Below are 12,500 nucleotides of genomic sequence, written 5' to 3' on the forward strand. Positions count from 1 at the left end.
CAGAGTATAATGTGTGGTGTTTTGTGAGTGTGAGCTGGCAGGTGTGTTTACATCATCACTGAGCACGAAGCACACACACACTCGCACACACACACACACACACATCATCAGGGCGAGCCGCCGATCACAGCTTAGACAGCATGTGTTTTTTTTATAGTGGAAACACATGACCCACAGCAACACATTCAGCCTCTGTGTGTGTGTGTGTGTGTGTGTGTGTGTGTGTGTGTGTGTGTGTGTACGGACTGGATGGTGGAGTTGTGAATTGCAGGTTTGAGTCAGACTAAATTACAGGACACACACACAGAATGATGTAATTATGTGTTTATATAGGGTGTGTGACAGAGAAAGGAAACACACACGTTTGAGTGTTGTGTGTGTGCTGGCCTGGTTTGGTATCTAAAAATAAAGTTTTTCCAGCATGAAACTCAAGCTGGACACGTCCACACTGCAGTTCGAAAGACAGCAGTGATGACGACGTTTACTATAAACTCACATCACATTATAATTAAAAATTATAATACTATAACAACTAAAACTTGTAAACATGACAAAACTAAATATTTAAACTGATTCAAAACATAATCAAAAAGCATGTGCAGTCAATACAATTCATTTGACCAATGTATTCATGTATTAACATTTTAACAACAGCATTGCCTTGGAAAAGTTTTGATCTATTTAGAAATGCTGTGTTATCTATTTAAAATATTTGATGATTCTGGGATTTATGGCTTAATAAATATGTTTTATAAAAAAAATAATGGTAATCAAATGAATGCACAAAACCTCAAATGTTTATTTCATCTTTTAAAATGTTATCAAATAAAAATGAAAATTATTTTTATGTGTTGGCAAAAAGGGGATAACCAGAGGTTCAAATTTAAAATGTCACAGTTTCTTCAAATTAAACTGAACTTTTATTTTGGCGTGTTGTGGTGATGATGATGAAGTGTGACGCAGACGAGTGTGTGTGTGTGTGTGTTACAGCACAGACACCGCATGCAGACGTCAGACTGAAGGACATTCATTCTCTACTGAGAGTCCACAGGTCTAGGCTATACACACACACACACACACACACACACACACACACAGCCAGGTGACTCTCTGCTGAAGAGGTTTTGACAGTTTCCTCATTATTTGCAGCTCTGTTGTTGGAAATGTCACACATCTAATAGTGTCTCTTCCCTGCGGATCACAGAGAGAAAACACTACATATTCACATCCGAGAGAGAAACACTGCAGAAAACATGGCCATCACGTTAGGAGTCATCAGATCACTGAACCCAGACACAGAGATAGTCAGAAACACTCGAGAGCACGTCATCAGTCCTGAATGCATCCCAGACAAATTCAGTTTCATTCAAAAATAGGCATGAATCATTTTGTGTTTCTAGTGTAGAAACATGTTTTGATAACACTTTACTTAAAGCCTTTATGTATAATGTTTATAAAGTGTTATTAAAGAGTATAATGCATTATAATTATTCATTATTAATACATTTTATCTAATTATAAATAATTATTATAGAATTTAAAATACATAGTGTAACAAGGAATTAGTAAGTATTAACTGAGGTTACAATTAATCATGAGATTGTACAATGCATTATATTGTGCATAATTAGTGCATTTGCATAATGCATTATACATAAAGGCTTTAAGTAAAGTGTAACCCTTTTATATATATATATATATATTTCCAACATAATAGTTTCCTACGCACAGCAAACAACACTCACATTTACTTCAGATGTTCAGATCTACTCATTCTGTCATCATTCAAACTGATGTTCAATCAGTGTTAAATATGATGTGTTGGTCAGTTAAAGGAATAGTTTATCTAAAATTTAAACTTGCTGATGTGGATGAGTTTGTTTCTTCATCAGAAATGTAGCTGTGCATCAGTGTGTCATCAATGGATGCTCTGCAGTGAATGGGTGCCGTCAGAATGAGAGTCTGATAAAAACATCCCAATAATCCACAGCACTCCAGTCCATCAGTGAACATCTGGAGAAGACAAAAGATGAAACACATCCAGCATTAAGATGATTTTAACTCAAACACATAGAGTCTATAATCCATAATAACACTTCCTCCAGTGAAAAAGTGTTCTGGTCTGAATCAGGAGAGAAATCTGCACAGATCAAGCAGCGTTTAAACAGATCTAAACTAATATGTGAGAGACAACAGCTGATGCACTTTTCCACTGGAGGAAGTGTTAGTATGGATAATGGAATCATATTTTAATGCTGGATTTGTTTCTCAAAAACACGCAGGTGAACTATTCCTTTAAATCATATTTGCTGCTTAGATCTATATTTAGACTACTGTAACTGTCCACAGCTCAAGACTGTGCCATTATGGTGCCTTTATATAATGCACACACACACACACACACACACACACACACACTCGCAGTCTGGAGTTCTTCCAGATCCTGCACTGAATCACAGGATACACACATATTCTCTCTCACACACACACACACACACACACATTCACAAACACTGTGCTGCTTCCTGGCTGAATCCCGATCACACACCCAGCAGCACATAATCTAGAGAGAGGAGCTGATTATCCTCTGTCCTTTATGTCTCATGAAAGGGATTTGACAATCATTTAATAGCCAGAGAACAGTCAGATGAGCTTGGCGCTAATGCACTGTTCAGACAGGAAACAGGATATGATGTCATCGCTGCTCTGAAACTCTGCAGGTGACACGCAGATCCATGTGCCTCGTCGTCTCTGGGAATCTGGGGTTTTCTTGTGTAACGTTTCTCAAGCTCAAAGTTTCTGTAAATATCTTGAGATTAGAGAGGTCACACCATTTATAAATTCTGAGATTACGTTCTTCTTACTGGTTGTCCATTTGTGTTACTGTTGGCATTGCTTCAGTTGTTGATTGATTGAGAAGTATCAGTACTAAACCCATAGATTAGACATAGTGGTAGATTATTATTGTGAGATTGAGGGTGTGTCTGATATGAAGGAGAGAGTTAATCTGGTTTATGTGAACTGAGGGCCAGATGGCACCGACAGATTAATCTTCCTCCTGTTATCCTGCGCCACTCCGAGAGAAAGACTCGCATCAGATACTGTGACACATCCTGTCCTGATCCATCAAGTCATTGGGGGGGGGGGGTGTAGATTAATTAATAATACATTTTACTGTGAAAATATCCACAAAAGATTATTTAAAGCTAGTTTGATTTAAATGAGAAAGTATAAATTAGACATTACAAATAGTAGCTTTAGAAAGAAAATGTTTATCTGATTCAACATAAAATATATTACTTATAAACGTCCGAACATAAACTATATGAAATATAAAAGAAGATAGTTTGAGAACGACTCAATATTTTTTGCTCACACAATGAAAGTCATTGGGAACTTAAACAGCTTCATTAGCAACATGTTCCACAAAAGAAGTGATTGAAATGATGCCACGTCACACTGTCGAGGAAGCACGCTGGAGGCACGAGTAAAGAAAAAATCAAGGAAACACAGTAGATAATCCACAATAATAATACAAACACAAACAGACTAGGACTTTTAAACACAGGGCAATCAGGGGAACACAGGTGAAATCAGTGGAACACAATCACACTAAATGAGGACAGGAACATGACCAAAAAGGACAAACAGGAATAAAAACCAGGGCAAAACATAACAAAACAAATCCATAATCCTGACATTATCGCATGAATGGGATCTAGGGAGGAGGTTCCGGAGGAGGACGGAGACTAGGGAGGTAGTATCCAGGGAGCGGGGCTGGACTGGGACAAAAAATCAGCCCTGGACGACTTTATCCAGACCGGCCCACTATGCATGTAAACATGCGCGCGCACACACACACACACTACATGTCTATACATACATTAATCTGCATGTAAAAATACTGATTAGATGCATTACTATCAAAACCAAGAAAAAACTATTAAAATAATAAACAAAGAAAATGCAAATGATTTTATCAGGCTTTATTTTATATATTTAAAGGTCTTAATTTATGTGCTTCTTATTATTCTAATAGAAATATTAATGCTTGGGGTACACAGTTTCAGCTGTAACTATTTCATGTGCTGCAACATAACACTTGTTTTTTTATAAATATTAATTTACACAAATTACCTTTGACCTGTTGGCTGCTTATAGTAGGCTAGTATTAAGACCACTGATCTACAGTAAACGTGACTTATAAAGACCACTGATCTACAATAAAATAAAAGAGTAATTAAGACAAAGAACGTTGTGTAGTGATTTATAATTAATTTTTCTTAACATAATCAAAGGCCTTTAAAAATCCTTGAAGTAGACTGGCTTAATATTCAAATGCAGAGCTCAATGCTAGGGTTCAAAACTGTACTTGCCCTGGCAAAAATAAATAAAAAAATAATTGCTATTGTTTTCTTTGTAAATAAGATGCAATCTCATTTCACAATTCCAATTTCAATACCACAATAAACACTAACTATTAAGTTCAAACATTAATGAAGACAAGTGAACAGTCAGCAATAAAATAAGAAAAAATTATCATAAATAGCACTGTTTTGAGGTACAGATATTGCATAATCAAATGTAAAATACTTCACAACACACACACACACACACACACACACACATACATACATACATACAAGTCAAGTCAAGTCAGCTTTATTTATATAGCGCTTTAAACAAAATAGATTGCGTCAAAGCAACTGAACAACATTCATTAGGAAAACAGTGTCAATAATGAAAAATGATAGTTAAAGGCAGTTCATCATTGGATTCAGTGATGTCATCTCTGTTCAGTTAAATAGTGTCTGTGCATTTATTTGCAATCAAGTCAACGATATCGCTGTAGATGAAGTACATACATACATATATATATCCGTGTTAAAGCTGTTATTCAAGAGCAGTGTGTTATTTGTCTTTTGTTCACATTAATGACACAGACCGACAGGTATAAGGCTTCTGCCTGCACTTTAAGGGAATTTTTTCTCAATTGATTACAAATTGAAATAATATATCTCACATAAATGCTGTAAACATACAGACATAGAGCATCAGCTGGTATTATTAAAGTTTATTAGTTAAAATTAAATATAATGCAGTTTTCATTATAATAACAATTATTTAATGACAGGTGAAAATATATTAAATATGTACTATAGTGCTCATATTTAGCTAAATACTCCTTTCTTATGGCTATTTTTCTCAACTAACCTGCTATGGTTTTTAAATGGCTTTCTTGAGGTAAATGTAACGTTCTGTGACATAATTGTTCTCCTGCTGTTTTGACTGATGACTGAATGATTGATATTATTTATGAGGCATATATACATCTCGGTAAGTTGTACTGTATCTTTAAACAGAAAGTAACAGATGATCGGTTTACTTGTCTTGAAGCGCTAAAGCGATCTGTCACGTCACATTTTCTAACGCCAAAACGGTATTGCCTGAATTTTGTGATAAAATGGACAGAACCTGAGAGCTGAGAATTTTAAATGTCATTTATATAGATCAGTGAGTGTTGGCATATTACAGCTGGAATATCCTAACTTTTCGAACAAAACAATGCAGTAGCCTACGTGTATATCATTACATTTCTGTCTCACCTCAGCGTCAAGTCCCGCCCTGAGGACATCTTCACTTAAGTCTTTTGCCTTCCAGCAAATAATTTATATATCTTGACACATTTGGTGGCATCTGCCACAAGTGCTTGTCGTTTTCTCTCTCTCAACTTTCGGACCCTCCTTTACGCTTAGATATTTTATTATTTAACATATTGAATTTTGTTGCAGTTGTAATGCGGCAGCTTTTCAAGGCTAGAACTTGATTCAGATTGGAGGGAAGTCGTGGCCTTGTAGTTAGAGAGTTTGACTCTAACCCTAGGGTTGTGGGTTCGAGTCTTGGGCTGGCAATACCACGACTAAGGTGTCCTTGAGCAAGGCACCGAACCCCCAACTGCTCCCCGGGTGCCGCAGCATAAATGGCTGTCCACTGCTCCGGTGTGTGTTCACAGTGTGTGTGTGTTCACTGCTGTGTGTGTGCACTTTGGATGGGTTAAATGTAGAGCACAAATTCTGAGTATGGGTCACCATACTTGGCTGAATGTCACGTCACTTTAGATGGAAAGACAACGAGCCAGGGGGGTGCCAAGGATCCGGGGAGCCAGGGTGGAGTCAAGGGCTCTGGAGACCGAGGCAGAGGCGGAGATCTGCGGTGGAGCTGGAGCAATTGAGGACCAAGTTGAAGTTAGCAGGAGGAAGGAGCCCAATGGTGCTTGTGGGATGGTGTAGCCAGAGGAGCGGAGTCCTGATGCAATGGCTGGTCGACAAAATTTCTTGGTAAACCTGAGCATCGGCATGCTCAGGCTGATGCTCCGCACTGCGGAAAGATGGTGGCCTGGGCACTGGGTCTGGACTGGATCTGATGAGATCATCCACGGTGCAGGTGGTGGATAGTGACCTGTTTCTCAGCAGAGTCCACTCCACGAAGGTGACAAAATCTTTAGGAGGACCATCTTCAGACGACAGCGTGTCGTCTGTGTAGCTGGTGGTGCTTGTTAACAGCCGGAATAGTCTTGCATGGTCCTTAGGAGATCTATCTCCTTGCTCGGGTGAAGGGATCCATAACAGGAAACACAATAGAAACACTGAGAGAAAAACGAGAAAACAAACAAAGGGGAAAAACCTGGAGAACCGTTTCACCCGAGGAGTGAAGCAGACTTGGAAAGTATTTTGTCAGGCTCAGGTGGACTTGATTGTGACTCAGATGATATTTGCACGGTCCCCTCGGGTTCTCTCTCTGACTAATTCTGCTACACTGGGGCTGGATGCCATGGTACATACGTCCCTGAGGCTTCGTATGTACACCTTTTCCCTGATTGTTATGCTCCCGGTAGTCCTGGAGAGAATGCGCCGGGACGGAGTCCGTCTGTTACTAGTAGCCCTGTTTTGGCCCGGCCAAGTATGGTTCCCAGACATGATTTCCCTTCTCGATGGCTGTCCATGGGAAATTCTCGTCAGGAAGGAGCTCCCATCAAAGGCAGAGGGTACGATTCTCCACCCCCACCCAGAGGTGTGGAAGTTATGGTTGAGGCCTCTGAGGGGGCCAAAATTATACACTAATGCAGCATGATGATCCTAGTCCCTCACATTCGTCAGATTCTATGGCCTAGATATGCAAGCCACACCTGGCTCTTCTGTTCTCTCATCCTAGCTGTGCTCCTCCACACTAGACAGGGATTTGCAAGTCTGGCAACGTGGCTATTCTTGTTCCCATAGCTTTACAATGCAGCTTGAATTCCTGAAGGGGAACGCCTACAGGTTACGTATTTAACCCTAGTTCCCAGAAAGAACTGCGTCTCAGGGCCATACTTCCAGCATCCTTGCGAATGCTTGCTTTATTCATAGAAGATGACACTGGTTCCACCTCACATGCTTTTATAGCTTCCTGGTCACTACGTCACCTCTCTATTACATCTCGCCCTTCCATGGTCACGCTGTGGGCTTTGTCATAGCATTTTGACGCAGTGTCTCATTCCCTCTGGGAATGGATTTATAGCATTTTGGAACCAAACTCTTCCTATATACAGTCGTGGCCAAAAGTTTTGAGAATTACATAAATATTAGTTTTCAAAAAGTTTGCTGCTAAACTGCTTTTAGATCTTTGTTTCAGTTGTTTCTGTGATTTACTGAAATATAATTACAAGCACTTCATACATTTCAAAGGCTTTTATCGACAATTACATGACATTTATGCAAAGAGTCAGTATTTGCAGTGTTGGTCCTTCTTTTTCAGGTCCTCTGCAATTCGACTGGGCAGGCTCTCAATCAACTTCTGGGCCAAATCCTGACTGATAGCAACCCATTCTTTCATGATCACTTCTTGGAGTTTGTCAGAATTAGTGGGTTTTTGTTTGTCCACCCGCCTCTTGAGGATTGACCACAAGTTCTCAATGGGATTAAGATCTGGGGAGTTTCCAGGCCATGGACCCAAAATTTCAACATTCTGGTCCCCGAGCCACATAGTTATCACTTTTGCCTTATGGCACGGTGCTCCATCGTGCTGGAAAATGCATTGTTCTTCACCAAACTGTTGCTGGATTGTTGGAAGAAGTTGCTGTTGGAGGGTGTTTTGGTACCATTCTTTATTCATGGCTGTGTTTTTGGGCAGAATTGTGAGTGAGCCCACTCCCTTGGATGAGAAGCAACCCCACACATGAATGGTGTCAGGATGCTTTACTGTTGTCATGACACAGGACTGATGGTAGCGCTCACCTTTTCTTCTCCGGACAAGCCTTTTTCCAGATGCCCCAAACAATCAGAAAGGGGCTTCATCGGAGAATATGACTTTGCCCCAGTCCTCAGCAGTCCATTCACTATACTTTCTGCAGAAGATCAATCTGTCCCTGATGTTTTTTTGGAGAGAAGTGGCTTCTTTGCTGCCCTTCTTGACACCAGGCCATCTTCCAGAAGTCTTGTCCTCACTGTGCGTGCAGATGCGCTCACACCTGCCTGCTGCCATTCCTCAGCAAGCTCTGCACTGGTGGCACTCCGATCCCGCAGCTGAATCCTCTTTAGGAGACCATCCTGGCGCTTGCTGGACTTTCTTGGATGCCCTGAAGCCTTCTTTACAAGAATTGAACCTCTTTCCTTGAAGTTCTTGATGATCCTATAAATTGTTGATTTAGGTGCAATCTTAGTAGCCACAATATCCTTGCCTGTGAAGCCATTTTTATGCAACGCAATGATGGCTGCACGCGTTTCTTTGCAGGTCACCATGGTTAACAATGGAAGAACAATGATTTCAAGCATCACCCTCCTTTTAACATGTCAAGTCTGCCATTCTAACCCAATCAGCCTGACATAATGATCTCCAGCCTTGTGCTCATCAACATTCTCACCTGAGTTAACAAGACGATTACTGAAATGATCTCAGCAGGTCCTTTAATGACAGCAATGAAATGCAGTGGAAAGGTTTTTTTGGGATTAAGTTAATTTTCATGGCAAAGAAGAACTATGCAATTCATCTGATCACTCTTCATAACATTCTGGAGTTTATGCAAATTGCTATTATAAAAACTTAAGCAGCAACTTTTCCAATTTCCAATATTTATGTAATTCTCAAAACTTTTGGCCACTACTGTATATATATATCAGTAGTATGGAGCATTTAATGGTAAGGGGGAAGTCGTGCCCTGACGGTTAAAGAGTGGGACTCATAACCCTAAGGTTGTGGGTTCGAGTCTCATACCGGCAAGGATTGTGGGTGGGGGGAGTGAATTTACAGTGCTCTCTCCACCTTCAATACCACGACTGAGGTGCCTTGAGAAAGTCACTGAACCCCCAACTGCTCCCCGGGCGCCACAGCAAAAAAAAAAAAAAAAAAATGGCTGCCTACTACTCTGGGTGTATGTTCACAGTGTGTGTGTTCCCTGCTGTGTGTGTGCACTTTGGATGGGATAGATTTACTATGCAAAAATAAAATTTTTAGAAGAGTTAAAATAGTTTTCAAAGACGTGTTTGCTTTAGCCAGATGTGTGTGACGTTTTGTATGTTGTGTGTTTTGTAGTTTTGTGTGTAGAATTTTAAGAAATGAAGCCATAGTTTCAAAAACTGTGTAATTTAGAATAAATAATTGCAAATAATCAAATAATTGCATTTAATATAAATCTAAACTATTATACGTTGGTTTGATTGCAGTTAACAAGCAATCAAGTCTGAAAACATTAAATTCAGTTCACATATAAGTATATATTTTAGAGTGTATAATTTAAGCAACTCTTAAAATTGTGCAAAAGTATACATTTAGGGCGAAACAAATCTATTCTCTAAAAAAAAAAAAAATTCTAAAGAATTGGTTTTCATGTTTTGTGTTTGCATATGCAAGCAGGCCACAGGCCAAAACAGCATCCTCATGCAGAAAGACAATTCATTTACAAACAAACTGAAGTGGGTGGATTGTGTTTAGAGAAGTGTGTGAGAAGTAACAGTTGCCATCAGCTGCTCACTGTTAAAGTTATTGTATTACACATATGCAAATAAAGGACCCAAATGACACCTGTTTTGCAGAATCAAGTAAACAATTTGCTTATACACATCTTTGTGTGTGTGTGTGTGTGTGTGTGTGTGTGTGTTTGTGACTGTGTGTGAGTGTGTTTGAGTGTGTGTGTGTCCACTTGTTTGTCTGTGCAGTGAGGAATGTGTGAGGAGTTGACAGAGCAGCGTGTGAATAGCAGTGCTCTGTCTCAGGAATTCTTTAGCTGCAGGAATGTGCCACAGAAAGCCTCTTTTCTTTGCAGCACTTCTCCTCCCACTGCTTTTCTTCACTCTTTCCTTTCATCCCTCCTCCCTCTCTTGATCAGTGGGACATCTCCTCCCCCGCTCCACTCTGAAAAGTCACTCCTCCCTTTCTCTGTTCTCTGGCCCTGCCCCTGTCCTCGTGTGCCGTGCTCTGATTGGCCGGCTCCCGGAGCCCCACCCTCGGTTCCCTCGTATCGCTCCATCTCCGTGTGCAGAGGCTGTGGATACAGACGTGTGTCGGGTCGGACTCTCTTGTGTCTCTCCTGCGGATCTAGAGGATGCAGTGAGAGATGGTGCACCAGGACAGCTGCTCCTATCAGGTAGGATCAGATGAGGAAGACCATCACGGGGGGAAGGAACAGCAAACAACATCTTTCTCTAGAATCTGATCTTTTATTGAAGGCTCTTGCTTAGATGTTTCTCTGGAGAAAAGGCCACAGAAATCTCATTTTCCTAGATGAAATCATGGCATGATTTTGAGATGTGCTGGTTTCACACGTCATGGGTCAGTGTCAGTGTTTTACCGTGAGGATGTATGAACATGTTCAGGTGAATGAGTGTGTGTGTGGTGCTGGAGTGTGTGTGTGTGTGCATGTTACGTCTCATAACCTCAAGAGAAGCGCCCCATTTTATTCAATAACACATCAAACACACACACACACACACACACCCATCATTGTCTTCAGTTAATCACTTGCATGAGTCATTAAAGCCAATAAAAATAAAGTCATTAAAGACGCCTGAGCTCAGGTTATATTGTGGATATAGTCACAGGTCATAAGAGGTGTTAACTGCATTCTGAGATTGATGAGATTTTAAGTACTCTAAGCAAGAGTGGGTCTATTAATTTTTAATCAGAGCTTTGTCACTGTCTGTTCCTCTGATTACACTTTTATTCTGTTGTCATCTGTAACTCTCCGGCTTATTTCTTTTTCAAATCTGTGTCACATTAGAAGATGGTTCTTTCTGCTTATACTGGAGGATGGATAATGTACAATATCTCAGACTCGTGTCATGTATGCTTTGGGAAGTGTTATTCCTGGTCTGTGTTTAAACCTACTGAACACTTGGATTTGTTTTTATCTGGAGGTAGAGAGAGAGAGAGAGAGATGTGTGAGAGGATGGTCGACTTCCCACAGGACCCCAGAGGAAAGCGTTTATAGACATTTGTTTTAGGACGGAGTTTGAGAGAGAGCAAGAGATGTAAAAGAGAAGATAAAAGAGTGTGAGAGAATGCTTAAATGAATGCTTTAATAACTTAATTTATTATTGAAATTAATGTTTTATTCATCAAGAATGCATTCAGTTGATCAAAAGTGAGAGTTAAGGCGTTTATTTATTTTTCTAATAAATACTGTTCTTCTGAACTTTCTGTTCATCTGTGAATCATGAAAAAAAACTTAAATGCATCACAGTTTCCACAAAAATATTGAGCAGCACAACTGTGTTCAACATTGATAATAATCAGAAATGTTTCTTGAGCAGTAGATCATCATATTATTCTGATTTCTGAAGATCATGTGACACTGAAGACTGGAGGAATGATGCTGAAAATACAGCGGAGCATCACAGAAATACATTACACTTTAACACAGATTCACACAGAAAACAGATGATTTTCAGATGATACATTAGAATAATATTTCACAGTTTTTACAGTATTTTTGATCAAATAAATGCAGTTCTGATGAACAGAAGAAACTTTATTAAAAACACATCTCAAACGCTAGTACATTGAATGTAAACTATATTCTTCAACCCTGTAACATTTAGCCCCAAAATGATTTTACTGTAACACGGTGGACGGGTTGTTGTGAGTTTTAAAATAGAAATGTCATGGGCTTGAAATAACGGTGAGTGACAGTTATTAACACGTCTGTAGAGCTGGCAGTGATAGTTTAACCAGGATTGATGTGCAAACCAGAAATCTAGAAAGAGTGTTTCTGTGCAGGCCAGCAGAGAGCAGCGTGAGACGGAGTAACACACACAGCACACGCGCTGACAGCATGAGCATATGCACAACACACACTGACACGAAGAAAGAGAGCGATCAAACCTAAAACAGTGTGTGCATGGAGAGGAAACACTGCATCACAGACGCTTAGAACCAGAGAGCAGAAATATGACACAACACACACACACACACACTCACACACACACACTCTTGCCCTGTCTCTCTCACATGCAGAAAAACAAAATAAT

General features: G+C 39.9%; 1 protein-coding gene across 2 annotated transcripts in view; it reads left to right on the top strand.

The window, feature by feature from the left end:
• schip1 (schwannomin interacting protein 1) overlaps positions 1 to 12,500 on the top strand; it is a 48,444-nt gene that overhangs the window by 15,565 nt on the left and 20,379 nt on the right. The window contains exon 1 of one of the 2 annotated variants that reach the window (XM_059515006.1): positions 10,466 to 10,618. The exons of the other annotated variant lie outside the window; for it this stretch is intronic. Within the exon in view, the coding sequence (XP_059370989.1) occupies positions 10,589 to 10,618 (30 nt within the window). The 5' untranslated portion in view covers positions 10,466 to 10,588. Of the gene's footprint in view, positions 1 to 10,465; positions 10,619 to 12,500 lie in introns of those variants that run through there. 2 annotated transcript variants of the gene reach the window in all.

This window comes from Carassius carassius, chromosome 28, assembly GCF_963082965.1.
Source record: "Carassius carassius chromosome 28, fCarCar2.1, whole genome shotgun sequence".
Lineage (NCBI taxonomy): Eukaryota > Metazoa > Chordata > Actinopteri > Cypriniformes > Cyprinidae > Carassius > Carassius carassius.